Source organism: Podarcis vaucheri (assembly GCF_965113315.1).
Source record: "Podarcis vaucheri genome assembly, chromosome: 7".
Taxonomy (NCBI): Eukaryota; Metazoa; Chordata; class Lepidosauria; order Squamata; family Lacertidae; genus Podarcis; species Podarcis vaucheri.
In genome coordinates this window covers 55,270,542-55,287,737 of record NC_138765.1, presented here as the reverse complement: position 1 = coordinate 55,287,737, position 17,196 = coordinate 55,270,542, and the positions used below count along the sequence as shown (strand labels likewise).

The 17,196-nt window shown below is 44.5% G+C and overlaps 1 protein-coding gene across 1 annotated transcript; it reads right to left on the bottom strand.

Annotated features, from left to right (window-relative positions):
* Positions 1–6,594: 6,594 nt before the first annotated feature.
* Positions 6,595–16,957, bottom strand: FOXF1 (forkhead box F1). The gene is made up of 2 exons (XM_082232979.1): positions 15,381–16,957; positions 6,595–8,251 (listed from the first exon to the last, which is right to left on the bottom strand). The coding sequence occupies exons 1-2, from the start codon at positions 16,453–16,455 to the stop codon at positions 8,094–8,096; spliced, it is 1,233 nt and encodes a 410-aa protein (XP_082089105.1). The 5' UTR covers positions 16,456–16,957; the 3' UTR covers positions 6,595–8,093.
* Between the last annotated feature and the right edge of the window lie 239 nt (positions 16,958–17,196).

Below are 17,196 nucleotides of genomic sequence, written 5' to 3'. Positions count from 1 at the left end.
TCTTCTGGTTTGGCTGGTTCACTCAACACTGAGCCATCTGTAACTGCAAAATCTCACCTGGAGCCTGCAGACCAAGCCCCTTGGCAGGCATGCCCACAATTCAAGATGTGTCATCTTTCCTCCTTCCTTGTACAGGTACAGGAGATCAGGCTTGACACTTTATTGTCTGACATAAGTAAAGGCCAAACCTAAATGCTTCTTCATCGTAATCATGACCCTTTTTCTAAGTGGCCTACATACATTAAAAGATAAGACAGTCCCTGCCTGCCAGCTTACAAGGATACATAAGGGAAAAGGGATGGGGAGGAGAGAAGAACAAAAGTGCTGGAGCACCTGCTCTTTCTCTGGCCAACAGAAGGGAGCAAGCTGGCCTGCCCTTTGCTGATGTTCATTCTGGGAAGCTAGTGACAGAGGCCAACATTTGCCTCGCTTTGCTTTTCCCTCCCAGTTAACTGGTCTTTGGAGCAGAGTGTTCTTTCAGGGAGGGAAGAGAGGAAGCAAGTTTCTGGGACCAACAGATCTATATGATAATCAGGAGAATAAACCTGCAGTTCTCATTGGGGGATTTGAACTCCACCACTCTGCAAACATGTACACTTCCTAGAAGGGATGGTTGCTTCAATGTCAAGTTTCTCTGGAATCTGATTGAGAGGTATTATTTAGGAAGGGGGGAGGGGAGGTGAACAAACATATTGCTTCTCGAAAAATTTCTCCAGTATGCATTGACATTTCCTCCTCCCCGCTCCCCCCGGACTTCTTGCTATTACTATTTCAGTTAGGGCTTGTGATGGGGTATTTTTCTTTCCTTCTCTTTCCACTTGAAGAATGTTGCTTTACTAAAAAAAGAAAAACCCACACACAATCCCAACCTGCAGAAATGGCCAGCTACATGCCAAGCTTGATCCACACAGCGAGGCATTTGTGCCATTAATTGCCTCTGCCGAAGTTATTGATAATTTCATTGTAAGCTGAGCCGAGAGAAATCCCCCTTGGGCTCAGAATAATCAGGTCTGAGAAGAAACAGCTTCGAGAAAGGTAGATCTCCAGAGAGGCCGGGAACTGTGGTGGGTCCAGAGAGGAGAAGAGGGAGGTGTGTTCAGGGGGGAAGGGAGAGGGAGTCTTTAACTAGGATTTCATGCTAGTTAATTTCAGCCCGGAGAAAGCTAAAATTGAAAGGCAAAATGATAACAGCCAGAATCCATTGAGAAGTTTCCCAGTAAGGATCCCATTGAAAGAAATAGAGGGGGGGCACAGAAGATTGGGGAAGTGTTGACCACTAGATCCAGAGATTCTACTGCTGGAATATTATTATTGTCAGCAGCATCAACATTGAATTTATTACCCACCACCAGCAGGTCCCAAGGTGGGTTATAACAACATTAAAAACAGTTAAAACAAATTGCATTCACAGGAATAGGGTGGGTCTTGGATATAAAAAATATGTAGTAATAATAGTAGCAATTAATAATTATAACCTGCCCTTCGCCCTAAGGTCCCTGGACAGGTAACAGCATTAAAACACAATATTAAAAACAGTTTAGAACAACTATGAAAAGAAAGCTTTCTTCTTGTTTTTGTAGGCCATTGGCAGTTGATGGTTGTTGTTGTTTTTAATTGTACCATTTTTTAATCATCTGCAATTTCAAATTGCAACTTTTGGGAAGTATCTCCAGTATATCAATAATTATTGTTAATCATAATAATACTCCAGGATATAATAATCTGTGAAGTAAGGTTTAGGGTCAGAGAAGGAGCAAACACGATGGGTGAAATTGGAAGATTAGAGGACTGAAATCTTGTACCCACATACCTGGTGATGAGACATGCTAAACTCAATGGGCTTATTTCTCAGTAGGCTGGCAAGGAGTTAGCACTGTTAATCTTACAGAAAATTATGAAAAGTTTTTTAAAAAATCACTATCCACTATTTAAGTACATGGTGAGAACACTCCAGTTTAAGAATTGGATGCTTGAGGATTTTGTTCAGCTTGCATTTTAAAATGGAACAGTTTGCATTTCCCAGACAAATATGTGAATTGGAATACAGTTATCCTTTGGCTTTTGTACTTATCCAGACTTTTGGGATACATTTCCCACCTCAAAGCATACCAGAATGCATTGTAGGTGTATTTTTGCAAAATTACTGTGCATTTTAAATGAAAGAGTCGCAAATGGGATCGGATGGGATTGGACAAATTTATGAATAAAGACATGCAAAAGTGAATCATCTATCCCTACCTCTGTGTTCACACACAGGTCCCATTTATGAAATGAAGTTTGTGTTGGCGATCTTCCCAGTGGATGCCCCTTTAAAAAAAGGCTACCTTTCCCTTATTATTTTCCACAGGGCTGTTATATATTCATTTAAATTGAATTGCCATTGAAACTGCTGAAAAGGAGTGCATCTCTGGCATTATAAAATCTTGAATCTTGGAGGAAGACAGGAATAATTGCCCAAAATGCTGAATTAGTATGAACTTTGTGCAGATTAAATCCCTTTTGAAACTACTTCTTTAAAACAGAGAGACAGAGAGGGAGGGACGTATCTATCATAATCATATTCATTTTTGCATGTATCACTTCAAGTTATTTACCGTATTTTTTGCTCTATAGGACTCACTTTTTCTCTCCTAAAAAGTAAGGGGAAATGTGTGTGCGTCTTATGGAGTGAATGCAGGCTGCACAGCTATCACAGAAGCGAGAACAGCAAGAGGGATTGCTGCTTTCACTGCGCAGCAATCCCTCTTGCTTTTCTGGCTTCTGAGATTCAGAATATTTTTTTTTTCTTGTTTTCCTCCTCCAAAAACTAGGTGCATCTTGTGTCTGGTGTGTCTTATAGAGCGAAAAATACGGTAATCAATTTGAACACGTTTTGTAGATAAAAAAACCAGAAAGAGTAGAATTTTGACTGGATTTGGACTGTTTCACAGATGGAGGGGGAACTGTTGGCATTTGGAGTTAAAATGCCCATCAGAAGTTCAATGCGGATTCCCTACTGGAGGAGCACACTTCCATATTTTCCATCTTCAAAGTATCACTGTGTATACATCCAGGGTAAAGTGTCCTCCAGCAAGCAGGGCATTTAGTGCACACTTCACGGTTCTGCTGATGCATTATAGTTCCTGCCCTGAGCAGCAGACTGGACTAGATGTTCCCTTTCTTCTCTGTCATTTTATGTGGAGCTCTTTGGAATAAGACCAATGGCTCGGCATCCTGCTTCTAGCAGTAGCCAGCTGGATGGTGGCATTAGCACTTGACACTGAATCTCTGTTGGAGGAGCAAACTTTACCCTGAATATAATCACACTGAGGCTCTGAATTTAAGAAAACAAGAAAGCTACACTTATTATAGGAAATGCATGCATGATAGGAAAGAGCCCTCATTCTATCCAAAGTAGGTAGATGTACCTTGAGCCATGCTTGCTGTTGCATCTCAGCAGGAGAGAAACAAACTGTTTCTCCTCTCCCCAGGTGAGAAGCAGGAAACAGGAAATGAGCCAAGCACCTGAGGGAAGGTCAGAACAAGTCAGAGAGGACAGTCTAGGACAGGCTTCCTCAACCTTGGCCCTGCAGATGTTTTGAGACTACAATTCCCATCATCTCTGACCACTGGTCCTGCTAGCTAGGGATCATGGGAGTTGTAGGCCAAAAACATCTGGCGGGCTGAGGTTGAGGAAGCCTGGTCTAGGAAACATGGAGGTTCCTCTCTCTAGCTACTCCTTCTAGTGCAGACGCATCAGCCCCTGGTGCAAGCTAAGTTGCATCCCAACCCTTCCAACAAAAAAGCAACCACTTTTGCATAGATATTTGGAAGTGGGAAGTTAGGCTTATTTTTTGCATTGTAGATTTAGGATAATTTGTCTGTAGAATGGAGACGAGGCTGCACAGGTGGCACTGTGGTCTAAACCACTGAGCCCCTTGGGCTTGCTGACTGTAAGGTCGGCAGTTCGAATCCGCGTGACGGGGTGAGTTCCTTTTGCTTTGTCCCAGCTTCTGCCAACCTAGCAGTTTGAAAGCACACCAGTGCAAGTAGATAAATAGGTACCACTGTGGTGGGAAGGTAAATGGCATTTCTGTGCGCTCTGGCTTCCATCACGGTGTCCCGTTGTGCCAGAAGTGGTTCAGTCATGCTGGCCACATGACCCGGAAAAACTGTCTGCAGACACATGCCGGCTCCTTCAGCCTGAAAGCGGAGGTGAGTGCTGCACCTCAAAGTCGACTGGACTTAACCGTCCAGGGGTCCTTTACCTACTCAGAGCAGACCCACTGAAGTTAATAATTGACTAACTTGGGTTCATTCATTTAAGGTTTAACTGGTGGCAATGATTTTGTAGTGGCCTAGGTTCTTGTACTGAAAATATTCCAAAACAAGTGTTGGGAGTTTACAGTGAAGCAGTACTAGGCTGCCAGTGCAGACCTTCAAGTGACAAGAACCAGTGATTCAGTCATCCAGGGCACAAATGAGTGGCTAGACTTTTCTAACTTACTTCTGCTTCTCTGCTGCTCCAGACAGGGAAGGGTATAACAGAGCTGCCCAACATTCATTCAACAGTAATACAAATAGCAGAGGGCTTACCCTGGAAACCTGGAAGCAAATATAACATGACAGGAAGCAAACCAGTTTGATTTGTAAGTTAGCACAGGAATAGATTCAGCATTAACAAGGTTGAAGCATCGTGGCACCATATTACAAGGTGCATTTCTCAGATAGAACTACAAAGAATGAGTAATAGTATGGTCTTAATGAGTGATTCCCAGCAACTGGTAGTCAGAAGCCCACTGCCTTTGGTTATGGAGGTAGAACTAAGCCATCATAGATAGTAGCCTTTTTAAAAGCCTTCCAAATTGGTGGCCATTACTTTCACATGTGGGAGCAAGTTTCATAGTTTAACTACATACCGCATAAAGGAGTTTTTCATTTGGTCTATCCTGAATTTTCCAACATTCAGTTTCATTGGATGTCCATGAGTTCTGGTGTTAGGAGAGGGAGAAAAACTTTCCTCCATCCACTATCTCCATGCTATGCATAGTTTCCTAAACTTCTTACCTACCACGGGTGTGTGTTCTCAAATATTATAAAGAACGTAAGCAGTGGCGGACTTTGGGCGTTCACATTTCAGCGGCACCCTGTATGATGCCAAAACTTGGTCTTCGTCCCCGTCCCCCCACCTCTCTCCTTCCATTCGAAGTCATTGTTACAGCACCCTCTCAGCTTGGTGTGTCTATTGCACTTAATACTGCAATCCTATACACACATATCTGGGAGTAGGTCTCAGTAAACACAGCGGAGCTTGCTTCTAAGCAAACACACCTAGGTCTGCATTGTCAGTAAAGTTGAAAACAATGAGTCAAATCAGTCATGCCTTAAGTCCCATCAAGTTCAACAGGAACTAAGTTCAGATCACTTGATGTGCATCCAACCCATTTTTTAAAAAAATCAATCAATTATTTGTTTGTTTGTTTTTTAATTAAAGATTTTCTTGATTTACAAAAGTGTGTGGAATGTCTCTCTCTCATATTTTTTCCCCATGTAACATTTTTACAAATCAGTTTCATTTGTTGAAACATTAGGAAGAAAAGGGGAAAATTATTTGTAAAGTGTATTGTTTGAACTTTAGAGGATTATTTTTTTAAAGATTATTGTTTAAAGGATACTTCTCAAGCATCATGAGGCCTGTGAAAACCTTGAACAGAACACTGGAAAGAAGAGCCATGCTTAACACCTCTAACTGCACAGCTGGGTAAAATATTATTTGCATGTTTTTTTTCTTTCTTTCTAGCTCCAATAAACACCTAAGGTTGCATCTGACTAAGTCATATGCAGAGGAGACCCACTGAAAGTGATTGTGTTAAGTCCATTGGGTTAAATGTATTTGTCTGAGTGTAAATAACTTGGATGCAGCCCTTAGAGACTGACTTTTCAAAAGCATAAACTTCAAGAAAGGACCTGAAACTTCTGTAAGAAGTGCAGGAACCCTCACCTGAAGTGATTGGCTCTTTTATTTCCATGGTACACAGAGGGAAAGAAGACATGCTATAAAGGTAACACTTAATAGCTGAATGAGGATTTAAACCCATGTCTCCCTAGTCCTAGTCTGACACTCTAACCACTACACCAAACTTCATTTTAAATCTCTGTAACCCACCATGAGATCTTGTGGTGAAGCGTGTGTAAGAAATCAAAATAAATAATAAAAATATATTTTTTTATTGCCCTTACTGCTTAGAATCACATCCCCCCCCCCTCACTGAGTGGCTTATATCTAACTATTAATAAATTGGCTAGGTGCAGGGGATCTTTTTAAATACCTCAAAGTCTGTCACACTCTGCACGTGCTTTCTTGATCTGAAACAATCCAGTCCAGAATTCTCCCACTTGTATCTACCCTGAAAGCAAACTCCCCAAGCTGGAGCCTGGCACAATCATTCTGAGAATAGAAAGGTAAAAGGGTAATTTTTTCTCGCTGTCCTCCCTACACACAGAGATCCAAATGTACAGGTGAGACAATTTGGTGCCCTTCAACAATAAGAAACACCCTAAGTTGGGGACCTAATCTTCTCTGAGTTTTATTCTCAGTATGCCACTACACAGATGTCTATGCCACACGATGATTTATTTACGGGTTATACAATTTGTGAAGGCTGTGTATGAATACCATACATTTTTTTTATTTGCATTCCATTTTTTTTAAAAGGACAAACGTACACAAAAGCAGGGGGTCTAAAACCCCTTCCACTGTCATTACACTTTTATACAGTGCAGAATGAAACTTAAAATAGGTGTGCCACCGAACTGTACAGTCAGGCAAAAGGGGGGAGGGGGAGGAAATGACAAAAGCGTCCTTCATATTTATATTTTTATATATATAATATATAATTATATATAAAACATAGAGAAAATTGCTTTGCCATGCTGCTGCTTTTGACATTAACGATGGTTATTTCACACAGTCCCTACGGCAAATATTGCCAACACATTAACCACTTTAATACTGATTGACCAAGGCTGCTGTTGTGTTTTATTAAAATGTTGAATAAATAAAAGCGTGAGCCTTGTTAATCGTTTCCATTTTTAACCTTTATTTCTCAAAGTGCTTTTTCTTTGTAATTTGGTACTTTACTATTTAAAATAGGCTTGGGTACGGTCAAAAAGAAGTGGGGTGATTTCTACAGGATCGTGTGATTGAGCACCCAGCCCAACGTCCTCAGTTCTACTGTTGCATTTTCTGTGTGTTTGTGTGTGTGTGTATCTGATCCTGCTTTTCAAATCCCCACCAACACCTGAAGGTAGAGAAGGCTTTGGAAACTCAACGCACAATTACGATCTAGGAAAGAAGATATGGGAAAAGCACCATCTCAGCACTCACTCAGATGTCTGGAGAGTCTGCCATTGCCCTGAATCAGAGGTCAAATAAACAATGAGCCATATGTATATTTCATGCTCAGTCCCTAAAATATAAGAAGAGAGGTTACAACTGGAAGCCAATTCTGGCTGCTGAATGAAGGACCCAGTGATGGACACCACATGAAAATGACTGTTGTTCACCATCGCTGTCTGCATTATTTGTGCTGCTTTACTTTGTACAGCAGATCCCTGACCCTCAAATTTTAGAATCCATTTTCATTAATGACCATTTAAAATTGTAGAGAATTTGGGGGTAGGATATATTTTTAAAAAGCAGAGTTCATTTGAATCCTATTCCTTTTTTAAAGCGGGAGTGAGGAGGAAACCACAAAGTGGTTTTGGGAATTTTTACCAGATCACTGTTCTGAATGTACTGAGACCCAAGATGAAAGGACAATTGAGTACTTAGTGTTTTGGCATTGTGCTTCACCTTCCCCTACAAAAAAAAAAAATCACACACAACGCATCTTTGCTCCTCTTCAAGGCTTCCTTGAGAACAGCGTGTTCCTCTCTGTAGATGTTTTGAATATTCATATACCTCATGAGCAACTATCAGTCTAGCTTCTGGGGAGGTTCTTTGGCTCCTAAAGGGGCTTGTAGAAGGAAGTTCCACAGTTCTATACAGTTTTCACTTGGATCTTTGGGGGTTGGCTGCCCCTCCAAGAAAGCTCAGCTCCCCAGCCCTACTGTCACATCACGCAAGGTTTGATGTCTTGGTATGTAACTTGCTGATGGTAGTAAGAGCCGCTACCTCCTGAATGCATGGAAGATGACGCCATGGCGTTGATGGAGAACACAAATTCTTTCCGGTCACACATGCTTGGAGATTGAGAATGGTACCGGATTCCTGAAAGAAAGCAGAGAGCAGATTTAAGTGACTGGGAAGAAGACAAGAGACAGAGAGGAGGGGGTAAAATATGTCACCCTGGAGATATGAAACTGCAGAATTAGACCCTCGATTATACTTTGCTTCAGCATGAATAGAAACTGTGGTCTGTCATCAGCTAAGTTCTACTCAGAGGAAACCCACTGGAATTCATTAACAGGATAGGAATAACTTAGGTCCATTAATGTCAAAGGTTCTACTCTGAGTAGAACTTAGTTGGTGACATCCCGGTGGCCTTGCGTTCCACCACAGGTGTCAATCAACAAAGGTTGAGTGACTATTTTGCTAACAAGTTCATTCCTTTAGGGTTATTCTGCATGCATGTTAAGCTTTAACATTGGTCGATTACAGCATTGGCTTTTACAGTAGGAACAGGAGTTACCCAAGCCATTTTACTGCCTGTGGCAAAGGACAAGACCATGGGTAGGCAAACTAAGGCCCAGGGGCCAGATCCGGCCCAATCGCCTTCTAAATCTGGCCCGCGGATGCTCCAGGAATCAGCATGTTTTTACATTAGTAGAATGTGTCCTTTTATTTAAAATGCATCTCTGGGTTATTTGTGGGGCCTGCCTAGTATTTTTACATGAGTATAATGTGTCCTTTTATTTAAAATGCATCTCTGGGTTATTTGTGGGGCCTGCCTGGTGTTTTTACATGAGTAGAATGTGTGCTTTTATTTAAAATGCATCTCTGGGTTATTTGTAGGGCATAGGAATTTCATTCATCCCCCCCAAAAAAAAATAGTCTGGCCCCCCACAAGGTCTGAGGGACAGCCCCCTGCTGAAAAAATTTGCTGACCCCTGGACAAGACTGTGCATTCACCACGCTGTGCACAAAATCTGACTAGGCTGGTAATGGAATCCTACCTCAGCACTGGCGATGGAGTAGAGTCCTCTGCACCCTAGTGCCGTACGTTAGCTCAGGGGCTCCAGGGCAGACCGTATCCTAGCCACTTTCTGCCCCTCAGAATTTGCTGCCTGAGACTTTCTCTTTTTAGTCAAGAGAGCAGAGGCAGCTGCTTCATTCTGCCTCATAGAAGGAATACATAAGGAACACAGGAAGCTTTCTTCTACTGAGTCAGACCATTGGTTCATCTTGCTCAATACTGTCAACACTATCTGGCAGTGGCAGTGGTTTTGGGCAGCAGTCTCTCAGCCCTACCTGGAAATGCTGGGCACTGAAGCTGGGAGCATCTGTGAGGCCAATGATCCATCACTGAGATGTGTGTGGCCCTTTCCCTGATGTAAGATGCCCAAAGAAGTCCAGCTCTGAGGCAGAGTAGCTGCCTCACATAGATCATGTCTGAGGTTCAGTTTTTTACATTTCCAACACAAAAGGGACATCATGTAAGAAAAATGAAATATAATTCTCTTTTCTTTCTTTCTTTCTTTCTTTCTTTCTTTCTTTCTTTCCTTCTTTCCTTCTTTCCTTTTTTTCTTTTCTTTTTTTGCTTTCCTCCCTTTTTTCTTTTTCCCCTTCTTTCCTCCTCTTTTCCTTTTCAGAACAGATTTTATAAGCATTTCTTTCACTCCAGTGTACTATAAAAGGATACTTTGTATTGGGTATGAACTTTTGTATACCTTTGGGCAAGGATCAATAAATATCTATATTAACAGAAGACTGGAGAGCTACTGCCAGGTATGGTCAAGGATAATAAATGGGTAACAGAACCTGTGCAGCTTGCTATCCTCTACACACTGGGACTTACCAGGTGCTTCACAGCCTCTATGTTGTGTTTTAGTTGCAAGCAGGGAGCAAAACCTGAAGATTTACTGAGCTTTCATTAGGCTGAAATTAGCTTGGGGGGGAGAGAGGCAGAGTGGGGAGAGGATGACGACTTCAGTAGGCCTGAGCTACGTAAGCCAGTGGTCTGACTCAGTAGAAGGGCAGATTCCAATGTGGCTGAGTTCCACTTCTGGCATGCGCGGGTGGAATTTTTGAACACATCTCCCCTTCATCCCTTGAACAGTAGAACCTCAAGCCATATCACAAACTGCTTCTGAAACTCTGTAGTAGTAGTTACAGCAACCTGCCATACAGAAGCCTAGGGTGCTTCTCTTGGAGAAACACAATTCCACAGACTTGTTGCTTGTCTACAACTGGTTTCACAATTCAAGTCTGGAGCCACCTCAGTTTATGGTGACAATAGGCACCAGTCCACAAGATCTCCCCCTGGGAGGGGCTTCATCAACCCCTTGGAATCTGTTAAACCCAGCTAGGTGATGTTATGGACTCTGAACTCTGCTGTTCTTAATCAGAGGAAATTCCCACTTGATTGGAATGGGAATTTTGCCCATTCGCAAATAGCAGGATGGGATGGGACTGTCTGTTTCCTGGCTGGCCAAGGAAGGAGGACTGAGGGTTGGGCTTTTTTTTTTCTTTTTGGTTCTTGTGTGTATAGATTTGGCTTTCTTGATAAATCTGGAGGACTTGCTTTCATTCAAGCCAGAGGAAAAACAAACCCTGGCTTTTAATTATTTCTAAGGTTAAATTACTACTGTACTCCAATGAAGACTTGCAATGAACATAAACAAAACCTATCAGGTTTTGGACCACAATCAGACATTTTATTAAAAGCAGATATTAACTTTGCTCCTTCTTCTGAAAAGGAACATACCTTTCTTCTACCCACCCATCCCTTTGCATGGCTGATGCTACAGGATCAGGGCAGGCCTTTGCAGTAACTTGTGGAAAAAATTATCTATGGATCCACATCTGCTGATAGTATTTAAATATACTTATTTCATTGTAAAATCTAATCAGTCTGGAACATTGGTTCCTAATTAACAAATTTCATAGAACACTTCCTCACACAGTAACTGGATTACTCATATTTAGTGGTTAACAACTTGCAATGGATAGAATTAGCATTCCTCTCCCTTTCAGAATTGTAAACCCTTTCCATTTTTTAAAATAACAGCCCTATCTCTACCCATCTATAGAGCAGTTAACAACACCATATACGGACTGCACAATGGACTTATTTAAGTGATTTTTTAAAAAAAACACTTTTGCGCCTATATGACAATAGAATAATTTCTTAACTAATTGGTTGTCATTTTCATGGTGATTTAACCAAGTAAAGAACTGACAAAAATTATTATTAGTAGTAGTAGTAATAGTCATTGCCTTTTTAAAATGTTGTTTTTTGCATGTCTTCTGTGGCTATCCCCTCCCCTCCCCCCCCCATTTAAAAATGGGTTGTTTGGTTTCCATATTCATGTAGCAGAAGTCAGAATGATATCCAGGATTTATAACTCCCTCATTTGTCCAGAATGTATTTTTTAAAAAATAAAATGCTCCTCGTCCCCTTTATGTTGCTAAAAAACCCCAGCAGGTTAAAGAAACAGTAGGAGACGTGAGTCTTTATATTTTGAAAGTGAGGTGGTTCCTAATGTAAACCCCCACCCCTGGGCTGTAAAAAAATTAGCTTGGATTTCCTCCCAACTTTCCATAATTTTTCTCTGTTCGTCTCCATTATTTTCCACGTGCCTTTTTGCTCCCCTCTATTGCTGCTAGTTGTCCTTAACTCTGCCTGATGCCCCGGACCAAACAGAGGTGAGAAGACCTGTCGGGTCAGTAGCCCGCTCCATTTGGAGCGAGGAGGAGCGGCTGGAGTCGGAGTCAGAACCAGGGAGTCAGAAGACGGTGGCCCGCCGTGATAACGCCGCCCTGATTGCCCGGCTGCTAAAACTAGATGGGGGCTGTTAAAATACAAAGGATCCTACCCCCAACCGTAAAGAAAAAATCCTCTCTTCTAACAGAAGCAACACCACAGGACCCCACCCGCAAAAAGGCCACAGGGAGGAGGAATTCTTTAAAAGTCTTTGGACTCTCTGCGTTTTGGCGCATCAGGCTAACTCTTTTTCCGAGCACAACCCTTCCACGTTTGTTTCGGCTATTTTATTTTTTAGGTCTCTGAATGCTTGCACGCTTTTCTTTACTACCCCCCCACCAAAAAAAATCTTTTGTCTGCTTAAAAGACATTTTCCCTCTTCCCCTACGAATTGGAAAAAGAAAATCAAACTAACGCTTGTCTTCTCGCCTCTTAACACCTCTTATCTTTCTCCTCCAGTGACAGACAGAGACCTTGTCAATTTCCCCTTGCTGGGCTGGTCAGTTTCAAACCATTATTCCCTCCTCTTAGTAGAATCCCTCATCATCCCCATGCTATTACGGTTTATTGGGTGAGTGGGGGGGTGGGTCTCCCCACTCCAATCACCACCGAAAGAGAGTACGTAGTGCATTTTCATGTTTTTCGCAAAATCGAAACTAATCGCGCAGGTCCCTTTTTCTTTTACGGCCTCCGCTGCAAAGATGTCTCGCCTTCCTGGAACGCAAAAGAATCCGGCCAAGGTAAGCAATGTCGAGAATGCAGAGGGGCTGTTCAGAGCGGGGAGGGGGGTGTAATTTGGAGAGCAGACAGCGGGGTGGGGGAATAAAATAATAATAAACAAAACCGCCCTAACAAAGCTGGTTGAGGCAAAGAAAGATGTTTTGTCTACAAAGGAGAGTTCAAAAGGGCAACTGAAATTAGGCAGTCCGTAAAATACTGACACAGGATTGACTCCTTTGCAGAGATCAGCTCTGGGAAAGAAGGTTTGGGGAACAATTTTAAGTAGAAGATGTATAAAGAGAATCAAGAGGTGGAATATATTGGATGGTGGATGGTTGTTGTTGTTGTTGTTGTTGTTGTTGTTGTTGTTGTTGTTGTTGTTGTTTATTTTTATTATTATCATCATCATCATCATTTTTGAAAATCTGTTTCGTTTCATTGGGAGAAATTGACAGCGCAGTCCTATGTGCATTACCTTCCAGGTAAGTACGTGTAGGAATGCAGCTTTAAGTTCACACTTTGATCACTGGGATATTTTTAAGGGCTTGATTTTGGCTTGAGCTAAACTAAACTTACTCCTTGTCACCACTGCTGTCGTTAATTGCTGCAGTGGCACTCTGCTCGGTTTTGAATTGATGAGACCGGTCAGTATTAGAAGTACTAATTAAATAGGATTACTATTAATAATTACTAAAGTCGTTGTTGCCTCAAAAGGAGGTGGTGCTAAACCGGGTTAATCAATTGTTGGGGAGAAAAAACAAAACAAGTCGTAACAAGAGTTCTATAGCGTCTTAAAGGTTAACCAATTTTGTCCGCAGTAAGCTTTCTGGGTTGCATCCCACGTCGCCAGATAGCTGCCACAATAAATGGTAATATTTCAGGTGCCACAGGATTCAGTATCGTTCCTGGTGTTGACTTTAATAATAATAATAATAATAATAATAATAGGGACGACAAGGAAATTAATTATACCATCATTTTTCTGACTTCAGAACAATATTTTCCTATATACGTTTAAGGCAATTGGCATTAAGATATATTGGCACAACTTAATGATGTTAATGCAACTATGAACAGGTTTTCTTTCTGCCACGTTTGAGGTAGGAACTAGGGACTATACTGGGATTAATTCTCTGACCCCCCAGAAAATAAAACCGAACTTCAACCTTATTTCACAAATCACGCTGTTTCTTGTTTTGAAATATGCTCCTTTCTATGATGTAAAACCGGGTCATGTTTATTAGGGAACCGCAGCGAGGAAATAAAAGTGACGCAATGACAAATCTGTGACTCCCCGTACAATTCCAGGGTTTGCGCACATATATTAACCGAAGCGTAGGTAGGTATTGCTGCAACTGTATTTAGACTACACTCCTATTAAAATCAATGGGAATTTCCCTATTTATTCCGTAACTGGATCCCTAAAACGCGTTACATCTGTATGGCACTATATAAGAGCATTTTTTAACTCAATCTGCAATGTGTCTTTAATGGATTTCACTGGCATCAAACCATCAGTATATAATAGAGTTTCTAAACTTCTACGCATACAATCATTGAAAAGCCCCATGGAATATTATCCGTAATGTTATTCGGAATAGTATCAATAGGGCCGAAGCAGATTTAATTATTCCTAACGCACCTACTTAATGGGTAGCGTTAAATTTCTCTTAGAGAACGGGGCGCGCGCGAAGGTGGAGTGGGTAGGAGGGAATCGTCATCAGTCCCACAAACTTCAAGTCAACTACTCTGGTAAACGAAGCAAAAAATATAAAAAGGCTCGCACAGTATTTATGTACACTGCTTCAAAATGCATCACCTTCTCGCAGTCTTGAGAACACTGTATTTCTGGGTGCGATTTTCAGAGGGCTAAAAAACTTTTGGAGCTGCCCTCTCGCCTTCACCACAACTGAATTTATTCCTTTTCTCTATGAGCAAAACAACTGGAGGAGGATTTGCAGCTGAAACTGGGTGGTGGTGGGGAATATCCCCCGTTTTCTGCCCACGATCCCTATTTTTCTAGCTATACATCCACAATCCTGCTTGCTCCCCATATCCAGCCCTTTGACCCCTGTTAATCGGCCCTCCCTCGCTCCAGTACCCTCTGATCTCACATAAATCTCACGCGCACCCTTACTTCACTTTGGAACAGCCTCTACCTCGCTCCTAAAGCGTAGCTTTCCCCTCACAGCAGAGGGACTGACTTCTGATGTCCCTGATCCGCTTGGGTTCATCACGTCACCTGGGTAACTTATCACCTAACCATACAATCAGGATTTCCCCACATTTTCAAAGCGTACCAGCATTCGTTTAATAGGAAATGGGGTCTAATTGTTTGCAGGCTTATTCCGGAGGGGGGGGTATTTTTGGTCAGGTGTCACATATTTTAGCCTACATATCCGGCGCTAAAAGTGAACACGGAACTTGTTTGTTACGGATCCTTAAGAAACCTCTGTTCCGTTGCTTGTAACTGGGTGCTCAGACGTCTGTTCACCGGCACCCATTATGCATTTGAGATTTCCTCCGGCCGCCTGCTCTTCTCCCTTTAGCTTTACAGCTCCAGGCTTCGGCTGTTCCAATAATCCCGAACAAAACCTTTAGCCTCTCCTTCTGCGCTAAGCGCTCCCCAAATTATGGGCATGTTACCTTCCCTGTTCCAGTTTACGTGCGGCCTGATCGCCGCTCTCTCTCGAGATCTCCAGCCCCCCCCCTCGGCGCGCAGGGGCGCCCATCCCCACACTAGCCCGTCCTTACCTTGTAGTTCTGCCGTGTTGTGACTGTTTTGATGCAAGTAAGGTTGCTCCAGGGAGTGCGTGGACAAGCCCGACGAGAGCGGGTTCCCTGCCGGATTGCAAGGCGACAGAGGCTGCTGTTTGATGTAGGAAGCTCCGCTGTTCAAACCCGGCGCTGCGGAGGGCGCCCAAGCGGACGGCGCCGTGCTGGAATAGACGGAGTGGGGCTCCATCACGCCACCTCCGGGGAGCAGGGGCGAGGCGGGCACCGAGCCATCGTGGTGACCGTAGTCCCCTCCGGCGGAGCCTCCTCCACCTCCACCTCCACAGCTCCCCATATAGGAATGGTGCGCTCCGTTGGAGGACAAGTGAGGTACGGAGTGGCCGGCCAGTCCCATGCCGTCGACGTTCATCATGCCCAGGGCGCCGCCGTCTAGGGGGAGGCTGTTGGGCGGACAAGAAGGCCCCTGGAAGCCGTAGCTGTCCGGGAGGTGGTTGAAATTCAAGTTCATCATGCTGTACATGGGCTTGAGGGCCTGGCATTTCCGCCTGAAGCCGCGGGGCCTCCGTCGGAAGGAGCCTTCTTCGAACATGAACTCGCTGGCCGGGTCGATGGTCCAGTAGTGGCCCTTGCCCGGCCGGCCCAGCCCTTTGGGCAGCTTGATGAAGCATTCGTTGAGCGAGAGGTTGTGGCGCACCGAGTTCTTCCAGCCCTGGTACGAGCCGCGGAAGAACGGGAAGCGACTCTGCAGGAACTGGTAGATTTCGCTCAGCGTCAGGCGCTTGGACGGCGAGCTCTGGATGGCCATGACAATCAAGGCGATGTAGGAGTAAGGCGGCTTCTCCGGCCGTCGGATGCCCGCGTTGGACTTCTTCGCTTTCGTGCCGCCGCCGCTGCCTCCTCCTCCGCTGCCGCCTCCGCCGCTGCTGCTACTGCTGGGGGTCGAGGATGTGGTGGACGACGCCGATTCCATGACTGCTCCCAGCTGCTGCTGCTGCGCCTTGTCGGAGGCTGTCGACATCGGAAAAGCCTCGGCCTCGGCAGGAGGAGGAGGAGGGGGTCGAGAGGAAGGAGCGCGCAGCAGTCCTGCGGTCATCGACGGCTCCCGTTCGCCGCCCCCTCCCTAAAGGACTGGCTCCTGGGCGGAACAGGGAGGGGGGTCTGAGCTCCCCCGTCCCGCTCCCAGGTCTTTCTCTCTCCTGCGCCCTTGCTTTTCCTCCAGAGAGTTGCGTAAAAGCGCTGCAAGCCGGAATGCAGAAGAAACGGAGCCGATCCCAGTCGCCTTCTCTTTCAGTCCAAGCTAAGCTGCGGGCTCCTGTCCCTGACTAACGGGGGGTGGAGCTGGGGAGACAGAGCCAAGGCCGTGGGAGAGAGAAGAGGAGGGGACAGCTGTCCGCTGGACCCCCAGACGCGAAGCAAAGCCTCCTCTACCTGGAAAAGGCGCGTCTCCAAACCCGCCGCCACCCACCCCTCTTCCTCACGATCCAAGCCAGCAAAGAGGCTGTGTCCGAGCCTTCTGCTCCTAATCCGGCGTTCCAAGCGGGAAAAGACTTCCTCCTCCTCCTTCTCTTTTCCCTCCTCCTCTTCGCCCTTCCCCCGTTTCTCAGGCTTCGCGGGAGGCGCGGGCTTTCTCCCCCCACCCTCCCCACCCCCTGCCTGACCAGCGTTTCCTCCCAGCTCTCCCCCACCCGCCTCCCAGGCTTCTGCCAGCGAGGAGTTGCTGCTGCTGCTGCTACTGCTGCTGCTGCTGCTTCTCAGCCCGGTGAGTCGCGGGTTCTGCCCCCAACCGGAGCGGTTGCCTTTAACTTTTATCTCAAGTCAGCGGGCGCCTGGCGGC

Coding starts and splice junctions, on each gene's coding strand:
- FOXF1 (XM_082232979.1), bottom strand. CDS start 16,455: ATGACCGCAGGACTGCTGCGCGCTCCTTCCTCTCGACCCCCTCCTCCT. Junction 8,252..15,380: donor CAACACGGCAGAACTACAAG/GTAAGGACGGGC, acceptor GCTTTCTTTCAG/GAATCCGGTACCATTCTCAA.